Here is a 26,068-nt window from a genome sequence, read left to right on the forward strand (position 1 = left end):
TCATTTTAATGTTGTCATTAGATTTAAATAAATTGTGACTTGTCACAGTATGGATAACCCACAGTACCTGCCTTTTAGGTTTCTGGTGGTGAAATGAAACTGTTATACATGTAGCTGACTGTGAGGGGGCGTCTGAACTAGAGCTGTTATCAGGCTATAAAAGGTAGGCCTGATATAGCCAGAGCCCGACAAGTACTTATTGATTAACAGCTTTTTAAAAGCACGAACCCGTTTATAGCCCGACATTATCCAAATGTGCACATGCACACAGCTCTTTTGTCTATTTTCATGAATAAGTCGTTTATATGGTTTAACATTACTTATTCATAACATTGGCTATAGGCCACTTGGAAGTTGGAACAAAAAAAATAAAATAAGTCCTCTGTAATATCTTAACATTTCAGCACTCTAAATAAGCCTGGCTACATACACTTAGCCTTTAAATTGGCTAACGCAACAGTAAAAATTTGTGTTTCTTAGCAAATTAATTAAAAGATAAATGATGACAGGTATTTGGCACTAACGAAATTAAGATAAAGGCTCTGTGGGATTTGTTTTGCCTCTTCTCTTCACAATAAAGCGATGGTGAAGCTGAATAATAAAAGAATAATGCCAGCATTAGCCTGTATACTCTGACTACATTATGATTTTATTAATATTTAGTTATAATTTAAAATTCTTTACTCATTAAGATTAGGCTATGTGTTTTTGTGGGGGAACATTATTGAATCCACTGTAAACGGCTTTAGTGCAGTCCTGCGTTCACTGAGCACCCCTTTCACTGCTGCTGCTACTGGCCGGGATGCACTACTGATCTGGCTAATTTAGCATGTTTTGGGTAGGATTGTTTGGACCCCGTCTAAAATGATAGAAATAAAGTCCAAACCCAACAAAGATCTTCAGCTCTTGTCTGAACTAGTAGCATTGTTAGGTCGAGCTGCAAACAATGCAGGGATTAACCTGGACCTGCTATGACTAAGTTAGCTGCTGCAACGTCCTGGTGCTGCTTTCCTCCTTTCATGTGCGACTTAACGACTTTGAGCCCCATGGTCCCTAACAAAAAGGTCTTTTTGCAGAATTTACACATTGCCTCTTTGCCATGTTGTTATGTTTACACTTTCTCATCTTTGCATATTGAACCTCACATCAACAACTGTGTAATCACAGCACGCAGGTGCAGACCTCTATACCCGACCTCCTGTAATAAGCTAATAAATCACAGAGACTGTCATTACTCTCCTGTTTTACACATAATAAATTAATCAACTATTAGATGTTTAATACATCACTGTGCTTCCCTATCGTCATTAAGCACACCGGCTAAAAATTTAATACCTACAGCCACTTTAATTTTAAGAGAATTTAAGACCTTAATTTCCCGGATTTTAATTTAAGACATTTTAAGACTTTTTAAGGACATGTGGGAACCCTGTAAAAAGCTCAGGGGAAGGCAGCAGTGTGCTTGTCCAGAAATAAGTGATGTATGAGTGGAGTTGTATGGTTGCAGTGGACCTCTGGTTTTGAGGTATACAAGGTTTTGGCTACATCCTGTGTATCAGCATCCTGTGTAAAAAAAGGCAAAGAGAGGGGGAAAAGGGGACAGAGTAATTGGTGTGTCAGTGAGGGCTGTGCTTGGTTGAACGTTTTCCTTTGACAGAAGTTGTAGTGTCTCCTCCTGGTCTGAAGCCAAATGTCTCTTAATCTGGTTGTGATGACCATATTTAAAAGTTGGTTGGTTTTGAGCAGTTGGTCGTGGAGTCGGTGCTGCAGTCTAAGATAACTCTTCATCATCAGAAGATATGCCGTGGTCTGGGCTGTGTCATCAGGTGCTGGGAGACACTCAACCCACTTGGTGGACTGGCATAAAAATTTGAGAGAAAAAATTTTTTACTCTTTGTGGGATGTGGAAAAGTTTTGTCCGATCCATCTAGATGTCTGATAAAGGAAAGGTGGTTCCTCTGTGTTGCAGTGGTGCTTTGTGAATCGGCTTAGATGGTTGAAGCTGGCAGCACATTAGACATGTCTTGACATATGCTGGGCCAGTACGCCACTTGTTTCAGTGCGTTGTACATGGCTATTGTGCCATGGTGGCCTGAGTTTCACAGAAACAGAGTTTAAAAATTAAAGTCTTTCTCCATTCCTGGCTCATTTCGTGCTCCAAAATAGGCCTGGCGTAACTGACTTTAACATGTTTGTGCAGTCTCTTGATTGTTCTGCTTGAGATCTATAGCTGCAATTTGCCCTTGTTCTGACTCTGGCTCAATGAACTTTTTAATCATAGCCTGTCACATCTGCTGGTAATCTCCCTCCATGGTGTTGGACTGCCGGTCCAGGAAACTTCTTACTTCATGGCTAGAAGTGATTATCAGCAGATATAACTTGTCACGCATGGTGGTGCCATCCATCGTTTGTAGGTGAAAGTCAATGTCTTGTAAGTAGGTATGCACATTGTTGCCTGCAGTGGGGTTCGGAATGAAAGTTGGAATGTTTCTAGCCAACTTGTTAAGGTCCTTTGTTGACAGGCTGTGTCTGTCTTTGAGTACTCTTTGGAAAGAGTCTTTGCTCTATGCTGCTGATGGGCATTCTGGGATGCTGGCTGGGGTAGTAGAAATGGACTTTCCCTTCCTCTCTGGGCTGTAAAGTCTTGGTTTCCTCTTCCTCTTTCAAGTCATCTCTGAGATTGTAGGGTTGTGACAGCTCCATGCAAACCTTGTCAAGTTCATCTTTTAGAAGTCTCTGTGTTGGGTTATGGCGTGGGTTTCTGCATAGGCCCTCTGCAGGTTCATTGAGCTTGAGCGGAGCTTCTGTCTCTTAACTTAGTCTCTGATGTGTTTCAGCTTCTTGCTGCCCTGCACTCAGTTCATCTCTGGCTTCATCAAAATGCCTCATCAAAATACCTAATTTTTTAAATTAGTGCCTCGGATGAAAATGTGCAGGTTAACTAAACAATGGCTGATGCCTACATAATGGCCTCAAGGTTTAGTCATGCGTTAGGCTGTGCAGGTTATCAATCAATTTAGATTACCTTGGTGGTTCTCAGTAGAGTGGTCTCTGAGTAGATCAAAGTTAAAAATAAAATAAATAAAAATAAACATTAAGTAAAAAAAATAACACCCAAATGAACAAGTGTAAAAAGAAATGCATTAAAAAGGGGAAGAGTAAGAGAATAAATAAAGCTATGGTTCTAGGATAAAGGTTCTTTAGTCCTCAGTGGGTTGGGTTCAGACTAGGGTTAACATGTTACTTGAGGTTGGTGTTGAGTTAAGGGCATCCAGTTGAAAATCAAAATGGACTATCTAGACTTTCCTGAGTGCCCATTACAGGCACAACCAGATTACTTGCCCACACTGCAACCAGGCACAAACTCTCAAACCGTATGGGCCTTTAGCACAATACGTAACACTCAATGAAGTTACCGACCACCTGGCTCGATTAAAAATTGGGTTTTGCCTGAAGATTCCTATGCCACTCTAGGCCCATAAAGTGAGATTGTGAATGTGGGCACAAGTTTGGAATCCTGACAGGGTAATAGACCAAGATTGATGGTAAGCATCCCTTGGAGCACAGTATTGCTGATGCCTTGCCGTAAGTTACAAAGGCCAAGGTATCAGGTGTCCTCCAGCTGCTTATGTTAATCTTTTTATATTATTCCCAGTGTTTCCATAATCCTGGATCAAGCCGTATTCTGAGCAGCTGCTGTGGTGGTCATGGAGGAGTGTAGAGCATGACACCGAATCCTGTAAGACCGCAGTGACAGACGAGTTTTCACATTAATCCTGAAGGGCCAGCCTGTACACAAGCCGGTGACCTCTCCCACCTGCAGTCCAGTGTTCTCCAGCCTCCGCTGCCTATACTGCAGCTCTGCACAAGATATAGGAGAAAAGGTTGTGCCCAACTGAGCCTGGTTTCTCTTGATGTTTTTTTTTTCCTTCACTTTCACCAAATGGCAAAGTTTGTTCCTCGCCGCTGTTTCCACTGGCTTGCATGGTTTGGATGGATTTGCTCTCCTGTGTCTGATGCTGAACTAGTGATTTCATTCAGAAATTCATTCAAAACTCTATCACATTACAGTAATGCATGATATCTGACAGAATGATTACATTTAGCGATGTGACAGATGTGACAAAGAAACAAAAAAAATAGAGGTCTCCCGAAACTACAGTGAAAAAGAATAGACTTGCGGTATTTAAACTGAAAATGGGAACGCTCATCCCTATCAAATAAGGAGCATTTAAAACACATTTATAATTGATTCTTTTCGTCAGAAAGCGGTTCACAGACAAGCTTGCAACTCCAAACTACATTAATTCAGTAACTAGCCAGCAGTTCTGAAGTTAATTTAGCTCGGCAGCAAACAAAATGGTTTAAACGTTAGGTAGCTAATCTAACTGTTTAAAATCATGGGAGAATATAGTCTAGAAATATGAGAAATGGGCGAGCCTAGTTTCACTCTAGCTAAATTAATAAAAAGGACTTTAACAGATAAATTTGGAGGTCTTCGAAACTATCTAGAACGGAAATCACTGTTCCGACAGGTGCAATAATATTTAAAAGTTGCGGGACATGCTGTCTTTGGAAAACAGTTTTAAATATTACAAAAACCAGTTAGTTAGACTAACACTTACAGTAGGTTACAGAATGGTTGTGAATAAAGGCTGGAAGATATGTGTACTCCCAGCTGTGAAGAGAGACCCAGCTGCTTGTGCGTTTGGTCACTCATGCGTGCAAAAACTCAATAAAATGAAAAGTTTACTTCACAGAAATTTTTTTTTAAAACGATGCCACCATTCTCCACCATAATCTGTAGCGAAGGAAGTCCTTTTATTGTTTGCATTTAGTTTGCAGTATAGATTGGTGGGTTCATAAGATGCAAAATTTAATCCAAGTTATCATTTGCCGGAAAAAACGTGGACTTAGACGAGTCAAGCAGTTACAGAAAGATGGTCTTTCCTGATGTTGTCTTTTCAAAATGAATGCTGAAATTAAGTTTAACATCCATCAATGCAGTATTTTTAATATACACATTCTTGCACTGCAATACAGGTTGAATGCATTTAACAAAGTTAGAATCCGAATATAACAGTCGGCTTAAGTGTCAGAAGTGTCTAAAGTGAAAGTACACATTGGTGGAAGACAGCAGGCAAAAATACATTTCATCTGAAGTTAACCATATGTATGCCTTTAATTATAATAATTAGTCAATTAACAAGATCAAGCTGCCTCTTTCTTTAATTTTTAATTTTTGATCACATGGCCTTGAGACAAATTTTATTACTGTAAATGATAGCTTATAAAGATATGCATTTTATGCTGATGTACGGGGTTTCGAATTGTTACAACAGGGGATTTTTATAATGAAAACTGAATTAAACTGAAAACCGTGACCACAAAACTGTGATATGAATCAATCTGATAATTTTTTTCTACCATTCCACCCCTACTGGTATTTGTTGGTTTGCAGTTGGTTGAGTCACAGATTAAATTTTAAAGTAGAACGTAAAGGGAAAAAAAAATTGGTCCTCGGTTAAAAAAAAAAAAAAAAAAAAAAAATGGTATTGCTGCATCCACACGCACGCACGCACACAATTGCAAACTAAAGTGAGCAACAAAAAATTTAAAATATTAATAACTAAACATCAATAGGGAAATTATGAGGTTCTAGCTGCCATTTTTGTCATTCACACTCTTTTTCTGTGACAACTTTTCTTACATTATTTGTGTTTTTCTTTTTAACTACATTTTGGATTTTTTTTAGAAACCTTATTTAGAAAATCATTTCTGGCAACTGGAACGCAAATGTTTTTACATTTTAAATGTAAAGCTCAACAGCTCAAAATCATTTAGAAGGCAGATAGGGTTGTTAGACAGCACTTCAATGGTGTATAAATCCTTATTTTCGAAAAAATGTAGAAATTGGTCACAACTGATTAGGGCTGCACGATATTGGAAAAAATTGACATTGCAATATTTTTACCATATACCATAAAACTCCTATAAGCGCATACAATTCGACACAACTACACAAACATCGTTTTAGCCTTTAGAACAGAACGTTAATGTTACTGTCAACAGTCTATTGTCTTAATTACCGCGCCAACAGAGCTAACTTACATAAACAGAGCAACAGATTGCAGACTTCAATAATGCAGCGTAAAGGAATAATATACCAATCAAACTCCGCTTTAAGTACGCTACAAGTTTATAAACTGCCTCTGGAACCCTGTTCAGATACAAAAATTTATTTAACAAAAATAGTAATGCAGTAAAGTGTTTTTCACTCTATTTTTCAAAATAAGTATTGGTAAAAACACGCTATTCGTGCTTATCCGAATACTGTATTCGGGTTCGGCTCCACCCATAATATATTTATATATAATTTATTTTTGCTTTACAACGCAACTCCTGCGATGTAACTATCGCGAATGCGTACATTGCGATTTCGATGCTGAAACGATGTATCGAGCAGCCCTACAACTGATACTGCAAAATCAGTCAAAGACTGACACAATGTACTTAATTAGCTGCAAAACAAAGTATATGAAATACTCTTGAGTCTGTTATGCAATTTACACAAATAAAGGACACAAGACTAGATTTTATCAACACAATTACACATTTTAAAATGAGAAACAAAAAGCATTAAAGCTTTTACTGCACCGTTACTTTACCTTAGTGTTAACCATCCAGAATGGTCGTTCTGCCATCCCGTGCAGCTCAATAAGTATTTGTCGAATATGCCTAGCATCTAATGACAGAATGAGTTGCTGTTCAAGCTGACTGATGTTCACACTGGCAGATGCTGTTAAAAACAAAACAAAAAGAGCACATCACAACCAGTACAGATTATACAATTTAGATATTTTTTTATTAACCCATCAGGCTACTTCGGGATATACCAGGTATATCATAAAATGATGGCAGTGGTTTGGAACTGAGGTTTATGACATCTGAGCTTTTTCTCATTTGCTCCATCAGGATTTTCTTCTCTTCTTCTTGAAGAAGTTCCTTGAATAGTTTATGAGATGACACCATGAAGGCCAGAGAAACATCCCCCAACTGATCACAAACAGTCCTACAAATAAAAACAAGACAAAAATCTAAAATGTCTGAAAAACAGTCAAAAACACTAAAGTAAAAGGTATCAAATTTTTCTACAATCAACAAAGGGAAGATTTTATATGGAATACAGTTATGAAGTCAAAAAGATAAATTAAAAATGGTGAACAGGACCTACAGGCATCTTTTTTTTTTTGCTTTGTTCTGTAACAATGCACATTCATGGGTGTTTTTGCATTCACATTTGTTCCTAAAACATGAATCCATCATAAAACTGTCCCAAGAAGCTTTCGTAGCATAAGCTCTAGTGACAGTAGACAAATTAGGTTAATGCCTAAGTGAGAATTCTCAGTATGTGACACAATGTTATGGTGAAGGCTAGAGTACAAGAGTAGTCTTAATCGGAGATAGTTTCTATGAAGCAAGCACACACAGTTAAACACAGCCACCAGTGCTCTCTTTCGAAAGTAAAGATTGATCCATATGGTGGAGATGATGAGGTGAGGCATCAAATCTATCCAGTAATAACACAGTGTGAATCAGATCCCCTCTCACAAGAACCTGCTGGGGGCTCTACGTCAGCGCCACACGTCAATGACTTCACTACATATCTGCTGAAATAAGAAATTGTTTGTTTGGTTTGTGACTGACCTGAAAATTACAGGGTGTGAAAAACATCTTTTCAAGCTTTAACCAGTGAACTCAATCTAACTAGTATGGAGGAGATTTGCCTGGACTAGCTTACCTCAAAATAGCATGAGGAGTAAACCCCATTGTTGAAAAAAAAACGGTTCGGTCTTCAAGACAAATGGATTATACATGTTTCCAGGTATAAAGAAAACCATAAAGTATATTTTCCTTCTTTTAAGTTCGTTGTTGAGATTGTTTGTCGACAAGCAAAAACCAGAAATGATGCTAGTTTTGCATTTGCTTCAACTGTCTATTTTGAGAAGCTCAAAATCTGACAGGGCTTCCAGGATGAGTAACAGAGCTTCTGTCTTTGTCAAAAAACTGAAATAATGGCTAGGAACCCTGGAAAAAAAATGCATTACCAAACAAGGTTTGCACTGTGCACAATAAGCCTTATCCACTTCATATGTGTCGAACACACACAAAAGCAAACATTTGGATGAATGAAAAGCACACCTGAAGAAAAAGTCCATTTGTTTTAAATGTTGCAGTTTCACCAAGCATGTTGTGAGAGACTGCATCCTGGACCTGCACAATGGTCTATTAAGGCGCCTGAGTCAAAGACAGAACAGATAAAAGAAAAAAAAAAAAAAACTGGTGATGACACAGCTTAAGTCACCAACAAGTGCGTAGAGATTTGCTGAGATGTTAATAAGCCCAAATCATGTTCTCATGAAAGCTCATCCCTCTAATCAGTGTAAAAAGGCCAAAGGCATGTATGCTGTACTAGATGAGCTGAGTAATAGATCTTTGGTGAAGATCTATTACATTTTCCCCTTACACACTGAAGACATGTTCAGGCATAGTGTCTATGGTGGGGAGAAAAGCAAATGGATTCTCTGCTGAATCACTTGATGGAAAAACGGTAGTTTCTCTTCTACCCTTGATGGAATGCGACGGCTTACCAGAAGATAGATCTAAAATCCTTACGCCTGAAGTAGCTGTGCATTTTTTTTACTTCACTGTGATGTCAGATAAAATCTCACCTTTCAATCCTAACGCTCCTATCCTTCTCCTCTTAGGACGAGATGTTCTTAGTGTGCACAAAGTGTGTGAACAACGAAATGGACCCCACAACACACCATATACACAGCGCTTAGACCTGGGCTGGGTGATAGTGGGAGAAGTTTGCCTTGATGGCATTAATCGTCAATCTAGTGTGAACGCTTACAAGACTAACGTACTTCTCAATAGATGAACTTCATCCTTTACTTCGTGCACATTAACGTCATATAAAAAGCTGAATCACCTCTTTTGTCATACATTCTCAACCCCCCATGTTCTCTCAAATTTAATGAGAACTATTCAATGAGTCAATATGAGGTGTTCTTCAGATCTCCAGACGACGCCCTCTATCTGTGGAGGACAACAGTCTTTCTAGACATGATTGATAAAGAGGTGTACCTTGACGAGGATACACACTGGGTAACGTCACTTCCATTCCGCTCCCCAAGGATTCAGCTCCCAAATAGTAGAGAGCAAGCAATGCAGAGGCTAAGCTTTGTACAATGCACTCTTCTAAAGAAACCAAAAATGAAAACGCATTTCTTAGACTTCATGCAGAAGGTGATCGAGCATAAAGAAAAAGAAATGGCTCCACTCGTACATTCGGAGGAGGAATTGTATTTGCAGCTTTTTGGTGTTTACCACCCCTGCAAAGCAAAAAAATAAGGGTGGTTTTTGATTAAAGTGCCCAGTTCAGGGGAGTTTGCCTAAATGATGTTTTTCTGAGTGGTCCAGACCTCAACAACACTTTTTGGGTATGATGTTGTGCTTTTGTAGGGGGAAAATAGCAGTGATTGCAGTAATAGAACAAATGTTCTATTGCTTTAAAGTATAAGAGCTTTATCGAAACTATCTTCGCTTTTTTGGCACAAAGAAGACTGTCCAGAAAAAGAGATAATTGATTACAGAATGACTGTACACATCTTTGGCAATAATTCGTCTCCAGCAGTTGCAATATTTGCCCCGAGACAAGCAGTGGAAGTGCAGAACAGATGCTAAGAATGTTGTGTTGCGCAACTTCTATGTAGACAATGGTATCACGTCTGTTCCAACTGAAAGAGAAGCCACTGATCTCTTAAAGCACCTCCAACAGTGCTTTAGTGATGGAAGCATTTCCTTCAAGTGAAAGAGCCGAACATCTCAAAGACCTAGATTTCGGTGAAGATACAATCTCTCCAAAGCAGCCTTGGTACAAGTTGGATCCTCAAGACAGATTGCTTTATGTTTAAAGCTTCTCAAGAATGCAAACCCTTCAACCGAAGAGACATCCTTTCCACCTTCAATAGTTTATATGATCCTCACGGGTTTGGCTGTCCAATCACTATGCAAGACAAAGTTTTAGTAAGGGAACTTTATTACAATCCCGCAGGATTGAGTCACCATTCTTCCATCAGGAAAGGAAGTTCCATGGAAGGCCTGGATTTCATCTTTAGCAGAGCTTGACCGATTGCAAATACCCCGAGCTTAATTTTCAACCTCAGTGTGCAGAGTTCCACTTTTTAAGCTGTGCATTTCGCAGATGCTTCAACTTTAGCTATTGCCGTGGTAGCATATCTCAGAGTAATGGACTTAAATGGACAGCCTCATGTGGGGTTTGTCCAAGTAGAAAAGGATGTTGAAATTCGCTCTCAAGTCAAAGTCCCGAAAACGGGCATTACTGAGCAGTCCCTAGACTCAAGCAGATTTCAAAGTTTCTCGAGATGGAGGTCTTTGGTGAGAGCTGTCACAACTCCTAATAACATCACAAAACCCTTCTCACAATCTTCACCTAACAGTCTTTGTCGAAAGTGGCATTGGTGTACCAATGCCTCAGACCTCAGGTGTTGAGACCTCAGGTGTTGAGACCTCAGATGTTGAGACCTTACAAGCGAAGTCGACTATGATTAAAACTGTACAGCGAGAAGTGTTCTTAGAAGAGTTTGAGAGTCTAACCAAGTATGGTAAAGTCTAAAAATGTAACACACTCCTAAGACTTGACCCCATTGTGGACAAAGAAGGTCTGTTAAGATTCGGGGTCACATTCAATGTTGACATCTCAGATCCAGAGAAGCATCTCTTGATACTTCATCCCAGACATCATTTGACTGATCTTTTATTTCAGCATTATCATGATCAAACAGCTCACCAAGGTCACCATTTTATGGAGGGCGCTATACATAGTGCAGAATTGTGGATTGTCGACTCCAAAAGACGCAATTCAAATATCATCCACAAATGTGTCATATGCAACAAGCTGAGAGTTAAATGGAGAGCCAGATGTCGGCTTTGCCCCTAGACCGGCTTTCTGTAGCCACCTTTCACTCACACAGGTCTTGATGTTTTTGGACCATTCACTTACACAGGTCTTGATGTTTTTGGACCTTTCACTGTGGTGGCATGCAAAACAAGAGGCCACAGCACTGAGAACAAGTGATGGGCTATCATATTCAGTTGCTCGAGTAGTAGAGCAGTTCACTTGGAATCAAAGCTGCTCTTGGACATTCAATGCTCCACACTCCTCTCATATGGGGTGTGTGTGGGAAAGAATGATCGGGATACCCAGACATATTCTGGAAGACTTACACATGAGGTCTTAACAACCTTAATGGCAGAAGTCGTGGCCATTATGAATTCCCGACCTTTAACCCCAATATCAACAGATGCAAGTATGCCTCAGGTATTCTCACCGACAATACACTTAACCCAGAAAGCAAGCGTTGCCCCAACTCCACCAGGAAACTTTGAGTTAGGATACTTGCACAAAAGTCAGTGGCGTCAAGTTCAGATGTTAGCAGATTCATTCTGGAAGTGATGGAAGCAGGAGTACTTGTCCCTCTTGCAATCCAGAAGGAAATGGACTGAAGAGAGAGATAATATTTAATAAGGAGATGCAATTCTGATAAAAAATGGGTAAGCAAAGTGCAGTGAGTGGCCAACTGTAGCCTCGTCTGATGGAAAAATCTGGAAGGTTATGATAAAGACTGCTAAGCAGGGGGCTGTCAGAGATGACTTGAGGCCCATATGTGAGGTAGCCTAACTTTTGTCTAGTGATTAAAAGAGACAAAAAAATGCACAGAAGGACTTACTTCAAATATTGACGACAATTATAAAAATAGCTTAAACAACTGGTAAACTGTATAATCTCAAGACCCACCATAATATTTTAATGGAAACTTAATATTTAAAATGGAAATTTGAATGGATAATATTTTAATGGAAAAATGGGTAAAAAATGTATCCATTCAAAGCAGTCAAAAATATATGGTATGTGGCTTTTTGGATTTTGCGATTTTATATGCACAAAACGAGGCTCAAAGAGCCTTTTGTGGGATGCTGACGGTAACTGGGATAATTTTTTTGTTGACAAAGATACTCTTCTTTTTTTTAGAAGAAAATATGATCAACCTTTGTTGACATATTCAGAATTGTTTGTTGTCAGGTGTCGTTTAAGTCTTAAGGGTTTCATGCTACCACTTGCAAGCTTTTCTAAGCATAAAAGACATTGCAGGACATCCACACCCTCTGGACCTCTGCCGGCAGTAAAACTAAGATTAAGGTAGTACTGATCATATTACTGTGTGGCTCCTTTTTAGATTTAGTTTGATATAAAGACGTATCAAAAGTCTGCGATGCCTTTCGTTTTAAAAACTTTTCCATTTTATCCAACACTTTGCGGCTGCGTTCCTGAGTGCTGCACGCTACTGACGTAGACACGTGACAGTTCAAAACAAATAAATCTGACTCGGTCACAGGCCCAGCCCTAACCAGGTTGGCACCCTAGGCAAGATTTCAGGTGGCGCCCTGTCACATCGCAGTAAATTCCACTGCTAGTGTATAGTCATAAGTAACTAAATAGCTTTTTGATCAACTATTACAAGCTGGGAAAATGTCAGATAAATATTCCAAATCAATTAGGGTTATTGCTGAATAGATCTAATATTTACACATTTGCTTGAGGAATGAATGATGGGGCAGTTACATTACTATTACTATTTTCCATAACATCTATGCCCTCCCATAACATTAGCTGACGTTAAAACTAACAGATAGCACTATAGCTATTTATTGATTAGCAATGTAAAAAATATGGGACAACAAATAGCTTCAAATGATAGAATACATAGAAACATTAGAAAATACTGACAATAAAATAAAAGGTTTAGCCTATTAAAATCAATGGTCCATACAGAAAGTAAATAAAATCTATTTCACTTTTAATTGTATTTACATATTGATTAAATTTACTATAGTTACTTAGTGAAGAACAGCAAATTAATCTCTCATTGTGTTTTGTTCTTGTAAGAATGCACAGATCTATAATGAAGCATTCGACTACTTTAGTAACTGTTTTTGCTCATTTAAGAGTAAATTAGTTGTGTTTAAAATAAAACACGCAGGACGGAGCAAAAAAAAACAAAGCACTTTTCCGTTTTTGAGTTATTTCCATCCATCACTGTATGTGTCAGGAATATCAATGAATGCTGATTCAGACCATTTCATTTCATGTATTTTAACCTAAACGATTCATTTGAAAAACCGAATTGTCTGAAGAGTCGTTCGCTCATTATCATACTGGTTTGATTGAACGCGACGTAAATATAGCTGCAGTTATGTGACATTGCGAGACCCACCTTTGTTCACGGTGCGACCCACTAGTGGGTCGCGACCCACAGTTTGAAAACCCCTGTTCTAAACAATAACAAGTGCTAAAGATTAGAAGTCAAGGCCATTATGACTTTTTTTCTGGGTTATAAGCAAAGTCCTGCAAACTCTTTCTTTTAAAGAAATTTGGACCAGAAGGTTGAGGGTCTGCTTTTCGTCCAATTATGTTTTTTTTTCTTCCATCAAATTAAAATAACAGGCTACCTCAAATCGATGTTGTTTGCTATTTTGAGAAACTATAATACAGACTGTTCACAGACCAGAACGCGTTAGTTGTGCACCTCGCTTACACATTGCTTAATACAGGCAGGATGTACAGCAATATGCAAATATAATTACATATGAAAAAGGATTAAAATATTAAGGATATATAGGATAAAATAAGGATATATATATATATATATATATATATATATATATATATATATATATATATAAAATTATTACAAAACATTATTTTTTAGCCTACATAAATATAAAAACCATATGCCTTCATATGGGGGGGCTTTTTCAGTTTATTCATGGAAACTTGCTTTTGTATAATGTTTTTATTATTAGCTGTATTATTTATTATATGCATATTTATATTTGTTTTATTAAAAACAAGCTTAGATTTGCCCACCTGTCAGGTTTTAGACCATATGGGGCACAGCATGTGTGCTTAGATATAAGATATATATTGAACACACTTCTTTATTATTGTTCATTTAATCATGTGCTGAAGATAAGAACTGAATTAAAAAATAGTTTTGAAACAAATCTTTGCACTTAAACGAAATTAATTATTTATAGGCTAATGGATGTCTGTGCATTTAAGAAGTTTCCCTATCCATGAGAGTGAAAGTGAAAGCAAATAATGAGTAGGCTCATCTGTCATTCTCGCGCTGTAGATGCTCTGTTTAACTGTTTTTTCTCTAGTAAAGCATTCAGTTTTTCCACTTACAAAGTCCGCCATGTAAATAGCAAATGCGCTATGGCGCGATGCAATTGACTCTTAAAGGAAATGGGAGAAAAGACTCTGATTGATTTTTTTTTGAAGTTCAATGCAAAGGGAGACCTTGGTTTTTACAGAGTTAGTTTAGCAAAGCCTACAATGAACAAACTTTGGGGACAACAAAAAATACTTCCACCCCCTGTGAGATCACAAAAGTTTGTTACTTCACATCCAAACTGCACATGCAGGTAAGGGCCATGGCCAGAGGCACTGTAACAGAGATGAAGCTAAAAATCAGTCTAAACACGGCTGTTTCCACAGAGCTTTGTCTGTTTCTGTATTTGGGCTTCCAAAGGACACGACACAAAGACAGAATTGCTTACTGTTCAATAATAATTATGTTCCAGAGAATTATAAAATACACAGCAAACATGATTTGACAAAACAGCTCTAGAATCTCTCCCAGTTCAGTGCTGGATTTGGCTAAAATCTCCTCAGCGGAAGCTGTGCTCTACAATCAGTAAGTGTTTTTATTTGTTAAAATTGATCCTGACATGTACAGTGTCTAGCGTTAACGATATGCTGTAGCAACGATGTAAACAATGTGAAATGCTGCTTTGCGGCAAACGATTTAGCTACAAATTCATATTAATCAGTCAAACTGCTGTAAACATACACACACTCCACCAGCACGTTCGTGTCTCTTATGTGTATGCGCACGGGACTGCACTGATTGTCTTCAGGCAGCTTTTCCATGCCTTTCACATCTCAGATAATGAAGTTGCAAAAGATATGTAGATGATTCATTTTACTTACACCTGCTTATTCCGGATACACGTGAAAGCAATTGTGTAACGCATAGAGTTTAAAAAAAAAAACAGGTTAGCTTACCTGACTCATGGTCGCAGCAGAATAATAAATCAAGGCTCAACAGGTAGCATCCCACATCTTGTGCTTTAATCTTCGATCGCGATATATTACAGAAAATAACTTAACCCGAGCATCAGAGAAAAAGAAAGTCCCGCACACATGCGCTTGTTACAGAAAGTTCACACATTCACACACACAGAGGCAGACAAACATTAACACCGCACACACAATTGCAAACTCTTAAAGGAGCCACACCCCATTTTCACTCGTTACACACACTTGTCAGATTTTATTTTAGAGCAGGCAGGACGTTGACTGCATGTTTACACACCAGAAAAGCGCGTGCTTTTAAGGGTGGGACGTGGAGCCGATCCGCGAATAGCAGCAAATTATGACTTTGACCAATCGGAGTCACTTAAGGGCAGGCCTTTCAGAGGAACTAGGAAATATGACAGTCGTTTTTATGTTAGCTGAGTAGCTGTGTATAATCAAAGTGAGATATATGAAAAACTAACACAATTTTCTTTAAGTGAAACATGAGCACACATTGCTTTTCATCTTATAAACACAACCAATCCTTAAAATTACATTGTGGACCACCCCTTTAAGGGCCGTCTTGTGCCATGGCGCATGGTCTAACAGGGTTGAACTTATTCTCTTAATGAGTTGTAGGTGTTTTGAGAATAAACCAACTAAAGTGTCATCTCCCATTCCCTTTAAGAATATGTTGTGTTGCGCATTTGCTATTTAAATGACGGACTTTGTAAGTGGAAAAACTGAATGCTTCACTAGAGAGCAAAGAGTTAAACAGAGCATCTACAGTGCGAGAATGAGCCTCCTCATTCTTTACTATCACTCTCTTGGATACTCTCTTGTAGTACGCACAGACATTCATTAGCCTATACATAAGAGAGATCCGGCATGGTGCCGTAATACTTTAAGCCCTGGGCTCTCATGGTGAGTACGCACAATGCGTACAGCCGTATAGCTGCATGTGCCACTGCTCTCATCCTTCCAACAGAGTTTGTTCTAATACATTATAAAAGCCTGGCTTCTTATTCAAATTTCTAATAAACAGTTAATATAGGCTTCTTTAAAACTGTGAATATTTCACTTTAATTTGATTTAGGCTAGATTATTATTTTATTTAACAAACCAACACAATCTCATGGCAACTCGTATTTTGGTGCTGAAGCATATAGCAGAATTGTTTTGAAGCACTTCCCCTCAAAGGTTATTTGTTATTCTTTTTTAATTTAGTGGTTAACTGACCAAAAAAAAAATACATTAGATTATACAAATAATAGCAAACGAAAATTGTTTCAAAAATATATTTTTTCCAAGAAAAATATAATAGTTATTATTTTGTTTGTGCCTGTCCAACTGTTCCGCTCCTTGGAAAATAAGGATTTAATCAATACTTCACTGCTTCACAGCTGCTGGCAGCATGCTCAGGTGAAGTGTTTAATAGCAACATTGCCAGGAAAATATTCATTTAGATTTCAAGGAAAATATCTTAATAAAAAGAAATTACAAGTTTGATCCTATCGATGTCATAATGAATATCTTTTAATAATGTAGCCTAGTTGTCTTTTTTTAAGATTATCTGGAATGAAGGAATTATAATGCTTTGTTTCATTGTTTACCTTTATTTACAAGTTGCAGAGTATTTACAGCTAATGTATAGGCCGTTCAAATCCTGTCCCTTTGTGCCCCCTGGCGGCATATGTATATGCACATATATGCATTGTATCATATCACTCAACAATTACTGTGGTTTTAATTTTTATTTTATATGGAGGTTGATACTAATTCCTGCCTGTATTTTCAGATACATTAAATGCACAAAATACAAATCAAAGTACATCTCTGTCAGTCCCTTCTGTTGCATATAATTATAATTTAGTCTATATTTTATTCACAACATGTAACTCAGGAGCAGTAATGGAAGAAAAGTCTTTGTTGCCTACAGATTAGGGTTGGATATCAATTTTTTTTTCGATACCGGTGCTAAATCGATACTTTTAAAATGGTACCGGTGCCAAAACGGTGCCTGAACCGATACCTTTTAGCCACAAAATTAATCAAAAAAAAAAATACAATAAAAAAAATAAAAAATATATATATATCATTATATAGATATCACTATCATTATAATTGAACCATATAAATATATATTTATAATAAGTTTAAAGTAAACATTAATTCATATTTTATATATTTGAATTGGATTAATATATTTATTTTGATCATTTGTTTGTTATAAATGTAAGATTTGCATAATGCTATTAACATTACATTAGCTTACTACTAACCTGTGGAAAGGCTGTCATCAAAATCAAGAAGCACCTTTTTTCTGGGTTTGAGGTTTGTGACTACTTTTACATGGACATCAGTGATCTAATGATTTGCCTTACTCTGACAATAAAGACAATAATATGATTCAAGTGTTTACATGAGCTGCTTTATGGATGTTACATTCATGATTACCAGTTACAAGTTATATCACAGATACATCAACGTCATTGCGTCACCAGACTATAAATGTTTCTCTGCACCAACATCTGCTGCATGTTGGTGTGTCAGAACCCTTGCTTGTAAAATATAGCCATACTGTAGAATGCTTAGTTAAGCAAATTAGATGAACGCGATACGTAGCGCACAGTTGATAGTAGCCTACACACCAGACGGGCACATTCGCATGCTATTTTAAAATGAAACTATTCAGATGGCGCTCTGTGGCATGGCAGAAGTATGAACAGTCATGAGTTGTGTCATTACGCCACGGACAGCCGCTGACTTGCAGATTCTAAAATACATGGCGTTGCGCGTCGCCGAGCGGCGCTTCCGGTGCGCGACCTGCTTTATTTTCTTGTTGGAGCACCGGAATTAGGCACCGAAATTCATAGGCTGATTTTATCCGGTGCATACCGGTTCCAAAGGTATTGGTGCTACAGTGGCACCGAGTTTCAGTACCCAACCCTACTACAGATAGCTCACTCACTCTTACTGTGAGCCTCTCCTCATTACTTTAGTTGAAACTACTGTCATTTCGCAATTCATTTACTGAGTTTGTTCAAATATGATTTGGAAAATGAAGCATGATCCATTTTTACATGTATCTTAGAATGCAAAACACCATGCAAGCATCAAAACCATGAGCCAAATAGCAGCATGAGCAGAGCACATTAATATTACTGACTCTTCCAAATCAGGTTAAAACAACTTTTCATCCTAGGGCCAAATTTCAGGATTCCAATTTGGCTAGTAAAACAGATTTTGTTTTGCACTTATCTTCTATGTCAGGGGTGTCCAAACTTTTTGGGCAGAGGGCCAGATGCAAAAAAACAAACGTTGTCGCGGGCCAAATTTTACATACATCACACAGACACGTATATATATATATATATATATATATATATATATATATATATATATATATATATATATATATATATATATATATATAAATACAGTTGAAGTCAGAATTGTTAGCCCCCCTAAATTGTTAGCCCCCGTTTATTTTTTCCCCAATTTCTGTTTAACGGAGAGAAGATTTTTTTCCACACATTTCTAAACATATTAGTTTTATTAACTCATTTCTAATAACTGATTTATTTTATCTTTGCCATGATGACAGTAAATAATATTTGACAAGATATTTTTAAGACACTTCTATACAGCTTAAAGTAACATTTAAAGGCTTACCTAGGTTAATCAAGTTAACTAGTTAAGTTAAGGTAATTAGGCAAGTTATTTTATAACAATGGTTTGTTCTGAAGACTTAAGGGGCTAATAATTTTGACCTTAAAATGGTTCATAAAAAAATTTAAACCGCTTTTTATTCAAGCCGAAATAAAACAAAAGTCTTTCTCCTAAAGAAAAAATATTATCAGACATACGGTAAACATGTCCTTGCTCTGTTAAACATCATTTGGGAAATATTTAAAAAAGAAGAAATAAATCAAAGAGCGGCTAATAATTCAGACTTCAACTGTGTGTAGATAGATAGATAGATAGATAGATAGATAGATAGATAGATAGATAGATAGATAGATCATAACAAGAACTGCTGTTTAATTGAATGCATGTAATAGCGACACCCGGTGGTTATTTATTGAATTACGTTCATTTTTGTAAAGCGGGCCAGATTGTATTGATATTTATAAAAAGCCTCGCGGGCCGCCACAAAACTGATTGCCTGTTCTATGACACGCCTGTTCTATGTAGATGGTCAAATAAATTTTTTTGAAAGCTGTCAATACATTCTATGGCATTTTTAACCAAACAATATGGCATTGTTTGTATGTTTGCATTGTTTGTATTTTTATGTGAAAATTTGTTGTTATATATATTGTTCTGACAAAATTTCAATTAACAGTTTTACATTGTCTTTGCTCTAAGTTAACTTCAAGTTTTACTTTTTTCTTAAAGGCATAAGACAAAAAAAAAGAAAACCCTGTTATATTTCACAGAGTATTTGTGATCATAGTGTATGTGATAGAGCCAAATTCTTAGATCGTTTAAGTTTTGATCTGAACATGACTGCTGTTTTTATTTACGCTAAAATGAAGGGAAGAAAAAAAAGGCACCAAAAAACCTACTGGTTACATAAAAATAGTTCTTGAATACGTGTAAGGATGCTCACTTGATGAAAAGAGCCATTTTACTCTTGCTCAACTCAGGCAGGTTTTCCTTTTCCAATGACCTTGTACATACCTGGAGACACAAAAGATACAGTGCTGAGATTAAAAGAAAATTTACTTAGATAAATGCATTGGTTTAATAAGTATACAATGTATACAATACCTCAAGAAGAAAACTAATGATATTTTTACTGGGTTTGAGAAGCAGCTGATGAAAAGACACACTGAGGATGCCACCTTCTAGTGCATCTCTTACTGCATTACACACACACAGTTTATTACACACTTCCTCCAGAGCACTGTCCCTGTAACAAAAGCAAGTATTAAGGGAATGTTTTAGATTGCATACAAGCTCTATGTACATAATGCATTACATGTGATTTTGGCTTTTAAATTAAATTGATGTAAATAGTGATTTACAAATTGTTAAAACAAAAAGTATATTGCAAAGTAGAAGAAGCTTTATTAGGGGTTCAAGCATGTAATGCTGAAAACCTATTATTATTTGCGAGGATTTTATTATTTTCCTTATGCCAAAAAACTGAATGACCAGCCCCAAACTTAGGGTCAAGAGCAGAGCTGGGCATTTTACATCCTATCTTGTGGACATCTTTTACTGGCCTACGTAAAGTACTTGATTAAATTTAAATTCAACCACAAATGATGCTGTGCAATGCAAAGGTTTGATATTGGGAGTCAACATAAGGGCCATTCACATTTTACGTCTTTTGCACAAGCCAGTTAATTATTTTAAATGGAGACTGGAAAATAGGAAGAGATGCATACGCAATATGACATCCTCACGTTTTCCAGGTGCAGTGAATTGAAAACATTTCAACATTTCAGAATATCATGTCAAAGTCATGCGACAAGAACCAACCAGGCAGCTTCACACTTTTTATGGACTATACAACATAATACCGATAGGCTAATTACCTCTGACAAATGATTGAACAAATCTGGATACCGAACCTCTCTCAGTGATAATCATTTGCATGCTGTACAACAGGGCTATTAAATTTGTTGAGATTCTCCCAAATAGCGCGACCAAGGTATCAAAAATATATTTAGTTTAGTCAAAAAAAAAAAAAAAAGGCCATTATACGAAGTGTCATGCATCTTTTTAATACAGCACGAGCTGCAGTTGAAGGCTGAGCAAGGCTTGAGCCACCTGACATTCAGTGAGTGGCGCAAGCAGCCGAAAACATTTGGATACCTAATCATAAAGGCCTCACAACGCCAAATTTTTGTTGCATTGATATTATGTAGTTTCAAAATACAATATATTAACACTTTAATGTAGAAAAATACATTGTGGGTGTCTTAAGGAGCAAAAATACAATATATGGGCTCTTATATGCTGTTGTGTCATCACTCATATTGCAAGCCTTATCTCTAAGGCGCCTCATTTGGGATGCTTTTCATGAACTGAGCCCCATGACAAACTAATTGAATAGCCCTGCTGTACAACTTCGTTTATCCACCTCAGACATTCAACCTAACCTTAGTGCACTTCCTCAAAACCAACACAATCTTATAAATAAGTGAATGAACGGACGAATAAATGAATGAACTAGGGTGAAACAATCAATCCCTGTGGCATTTATTCCTTTTTCATATGAAGTTGACATATTTTGTGATGCTGGTCTTTAAAATACATGCACTCATTGTGTAAACTTAATCATTTTTATTGTTTTTTTATGAATGTTTATTAAATAGTGACATAATTGTGTGCTCTGCATTTTATTGTCTAAACTTTGTTGACTATTGGTCCGGTCCTCTAAAAATTTTAAAAACTTAGAGCAGGGGTCACCAATCTCATTCCTGGATGTCCAGTGCCCTGCAGGGTTTAGCTTCAACTTACCTCAAAACACCTGCCTGGGTGTTTCAAGTACAGTATACCTTGTAAGACCTTGATTAGCTTGGTTAGGTGTGTTTGATTAGGGTTGGAGCTAAAATCTGCAGGACACCTGATCTCCAGGAACAAGTTTGGTGATTCCTGATCTAGAGCGATGGTAACCAACCTTTTTTAGCCCAAGATCCCTAGTTACTGAAGTTGCAACTGGAGCTAATTGTTATTGTGTGATCAAAGCCTGATTAAACTGAATGTGTAATTGGAGGTGAGAGGTGTATTTTTGAAGCTGTTTTCTGTCAGCAGTAAGAGCTTTGCATGCTGCATATGGGCTTTGCGTTTTCGCGGTTTAATGTTTTCAACTTGCTGCATGCTGTAGGCTCGTGCCTACCCTATTTGAGTATGCGAGCCATTTCTCCATTTGAAAAAATGAACTTCAGCATGCAAAAGACACAATATGTGATCAGCCTCTTATTACTTTAAGGCTCGCACCTTGTTGGGTACGTGATGTCATATGAAGTGCCGCATATAGACGTATGAAGTGCTGCATATAGATATAGGGCTGGGCGATAATTCGATATCGATAATTATCACGATATAAAATTTTTAATAACGATAAAATGATAATGACAGTTCGATAATTGCTCGATAATATTATTTACACATTATGCGTAACATTGCGCAAGCATTTTGCAGCCTGCCCTTCCGGATGCAGCTCGCCATACAAGTTTACAGCCATACAGTGTTACTTGTACTTAAAGGAAAAAGAAAAAAAAGGGTAAAAAGGTAAGAGTCACAGACATTGTTGAAAAGAAACGTCACTTGACCTCAGTCTTGAGCTACTTGGTTTTTTGCAATCAGACACAAAACAGCAACGTGCGCTGCACATTGCGCAAGACAACTCATGTCATCAAAAGCAGGCAACACCACAAGCCTGTTTCATCATTTAAAACAACCCCACCCTTATGAAGATGCTAAGAAATTACAGACCTAAAAAAGTGCTGGAAAACCAGGGCAGCTAGTCTCATGTCATCATTTTCGAAAGTGTCCTTTACGAGAAAAAAACCCCCAAAAAGAGATGAAAGATATGACAGACAACACAATCTCAATCACATCTCAATGAACACTTGAACCTTGCTCTACAGGCTGCATTAAGGATATTTACACTACAACATTTACACTAATAAAAAATAATATAATAAAGTAGTTAATTCAAACTATCAAACAAAAAATTGTTAAACTGGAGTAAGGGGACGATAGTGAAGCTAAACAGAAGAAAGAAATATAACAAAACAATTCTAATTCATGAATAACCCCTTACCTCGCTAAAAACTAATGAAAAGAAAAAAAAAGTCCTTCAGCGCAGTGCGCCGCATTCTTCCCGACGTTCACCTCTTACCTGATGTCTTTAACAATACATTTTCTACGTGTTTGCAAAATGTAAGTCGGTCGACATCTTCCCTATCCACCTTACTCTGAGAAAAGAGTGAACTTGAGATTTAGGATAGCTCAGTATTGTCGGTAAAGAGCAGAGCCAACAAAATAACATACAAATCAATCTAAATAAAATTTAACAAAACGCAAAAAATTTCTCAAAGTGGGCAAAATAATTTTACCCAAATGAAAGTTAAGCAAAAACAATGAAAATCATAATCATGTCAGCAAGCTACACCAAAAACGAGATCAAAGGAAAAAGCGTGCTCTCTGCTTTTCATATCACCATGCGGCTGTTCCATCTCTGCCTCACCTCCGAAACGCGGTCAGCTGCAGACTGCAGTTAATGAGCGCTTGCTTACACTGCGTGTTGTAGGAATGATTCTCCTCGCAAAGCACTGCAGTCGTGGAAATAAGCGATCTTGTTTCTCCCAGGACAACGGCAGATTTTTCTCTGACTCCTCCAACTGAAACTTTGAACAGTAGGCTGCTCTTGCACTTCCTTCATTATTCCTTCAATGTGTCATTTCTTCCCATTCTGCAAAAGCCAATCTCTGCTTTTACACTGATCCACTGCCATGTCCCGCTATACACCCGCAACCCACCTGCAATTAGCTAATTATACCCGACCTGCAGTTTATCCGCAGTGCCCGCAGATATAACCACCATTTACGCATCACTAACGGGAGGCAAAAATACAACCTTTACGGCTACAACCATAAGTTTCAGACAAAACTGCAATGTATTTTACTCGTGAATATGTCATGTAAAAGCACTTTACAAACACAGTATATGTATATATTTTTCATTAATTTAAACGGAAACCTATCTATCTAAATGAATCCTTAATCAAAAATGAGCATTATGTCTGTCTCTGCACAGAGATTAAGCCTCTCACCTGAGAATGTGGACATTGTGCTGTTCTGGAAGAAGAACTTCACTTAATTAAATATTCGAAATGTCCTTAGAGAGGACAAGCCTGTTTATCTTTTTCTAGTCTACACTGCAGTTATTTATTTATTTTTAGTTTACTTAGTTAAGATGGCTACACTAAAGATAATATATATATATATATATTTTTTATTAGTCTATATTGGAGGTATTTATTTAATTGTTGTTGTTGTTTACTCAGGTATCCTGACTGTACTAAAATGTGAAAACTGACAGTTTTGTGACCATTAACTCTCCTTTAATTGTTCCAAACAGGGGTTATTATTTTTTTTCTGATGTTGAACAATTATAACAGTAAATGCTGAATTAAGATTGTTCTTTTGTTTATTATTTTATTATTTATATTGTCAGACAGCTAAAACATTTCACTATATGTGTTAAATCAGCTGCAAAAAGCGACTGGCATACTGAAAATCTTGTAAAATTGATAGATCTAAAGATTGTATGTTTATCGTGATGAATATCGATATCGACTGATATGAAAAAAATTGTGATAATTTTTTGCCATATCGCCCAGCTTTACATAGATATATGAAGTACTGCATATCTGTGGCATCGCAATTGTTGGGTTGGCAACCACTGGCCTAGAGACTTGGTCAAATATTAGTTAGATATTCCAACTGTCACAGAGCTGGTGCCGCTTTTTGGCCATAGCACCTAGACCAAGGGTCTGCAACTTTTGTGACCAAAATAGCCATTTTTGCCTTTTTTTATTTTTTTATTTTTTTTAGATTTTTCCAGAGCATATTTGACTATTCAATAAATATAACACAATTTGTTGCTTATGCCAGCAGTTCTCAATCCTGGTCCTCACGGCCACCTCACTGCTTCTTATTTGCATGTTTCTGCTTTACACAACTGATTTAGATGACCAGCTCATTAGAAGAGAACTCCAAAAAGAAATCAACAATTTTCCTACAAAGTGTTTACTGCTTTCTACCCCTGCAAATGGGAAATTTGCTAAACTTTGACGTTTACTTCAAACTGTTTGCAACATTTTAATTATTACAGCAATGTGAAGGGTTTATTACCATAATCATTTGATTACCATAAAAGTCACATAATGCCCAAGATTCCAATTGTACTGAACATGCTTTCAAACTGCAATCAGAGCAGAATATTCTGTGATGTCTACAATGCAGAGCAGTTAGGTTCAAAGCAAAATAAACCTCAGAAGCGATTAAAAAAAAAAAAAAAAACATACAAAATAAGCATAGCGGGGGGCCGTGAGGACAATGATTAAGAACTCGCTAATCAATTTATTTATTTGTGTCAGTTAATGAAGGTGTCATACCAATAAAAGCAATTTGTGGGGTAACCATAAGGCTCAGTTCTTGGTCCATTTTTTACATTACATATGTACCCCTTGGCAATATCATTAAATAACAGTAGTTTACAGTTTTATGCCGATGATACACAACTCTATGTACCTCCTCTTAACCTGAAAATTTGCACAAATTTACAAAAATAACAAATTGTATAGCTGATATTAAAAATTGGAGGACTAAAAACTTCTTATTACTATATTCAAACTAAACTTGTCTTGGTTATTGGAGGTCTTGCTTATTGGACCTAGAAACCTCTTGTGCAAAAACCTTGAATACTGTCTAACCCTTCTAGATAAATAGTCTTACATTTACAATTATGAGCCATCACGATAGGAACCCTGGCAATAACAGCATTAACATAGATGTGAGATTTTTATGATACTAGTAATTTCAGAATAACAAATTGCTATTATTGTTGTAATATGATTTAAGTTATAGGCTATAATAACGGTCAAAGAGGTCTGAACTAGAGGTCTGCAACTAGAGGTCAGCCACGGGACCTGACCAGATTTCTTGTGGCGCGGGAATACATTTCCAAATAAAGCACGGCAACGGTCGGTAACTGGTGTAATTTTGGACGAGAGCCGGCGGTCTAATAATATCGCTCCCAACTCCCGAGCGAGCGAGCACGTGTATGTATGTATGTGTGTATGTGTGTGAA

At 37.2% G+C, this 26,068-nt stretch overlaps 1 protein-coding gene across 7 annotated transcripts in view; it reads right to left on the reverse strand.

The window, feature by feature from the left end:
- The window catches only part of ints8 (integrator complex subunit 8), a 158,559-nt gene that overhangs the window by 72,296 nt on the left and 60,195 nt on the right, over window positions 1–26,068 (reverse strand). For 6 of the 7 annotated variants that reach the window (XR_012394574.1, XR_012394572.1, XM_073930818.1 and 3 more), the window contains exons 11-14: window positions 20,006–20,147; window positions 19,845–19,915; window positions 6,897–7,072; window positions 6,669–6,799 (exon numbers count right to left, since the gene is read on the reverse strand). Coding sequence is in view for 5 of the 7 variants with exons in the window: in XM_073930818.1 (XP_073786919.1) it covers window positions 6,669–6,799; window positions 6,897–7,072; window positions 19,845–19,915; window positions 20,006–20,147 (520 nt within the window). In the remaining 2 variants the exon portion in view is untranslated. Of the gene's footprint in view, window positions 1–6,668; window positions 6,800–6,896; window positions 7,671–7,801; window positions 8,089–8,202; window positions 8,349–19,844; window positions 19,916–20,005; window positions 20,148–26,068 lie in introns of those variants that run through there. The other variant, XM_073930821.1, reaches the window with a different exon arrangement.

The sequence above is a fragment of the Danio rerio genome, chromosome 19 (genome assembly GCF_049306965.1).
Source record: "Danio rerio strain Tuebingen ecotype United States chromosome 19, GRCz12tu, whole genome shotgun sequence".
In the NCBI taxonomy this organism is placed as follows: domain Eukaryota; kingdom Metazoa; phylum Chordata; class Actinopteri; order Cypriniformes; family Danionidae; genus Danio; species Danio rerio.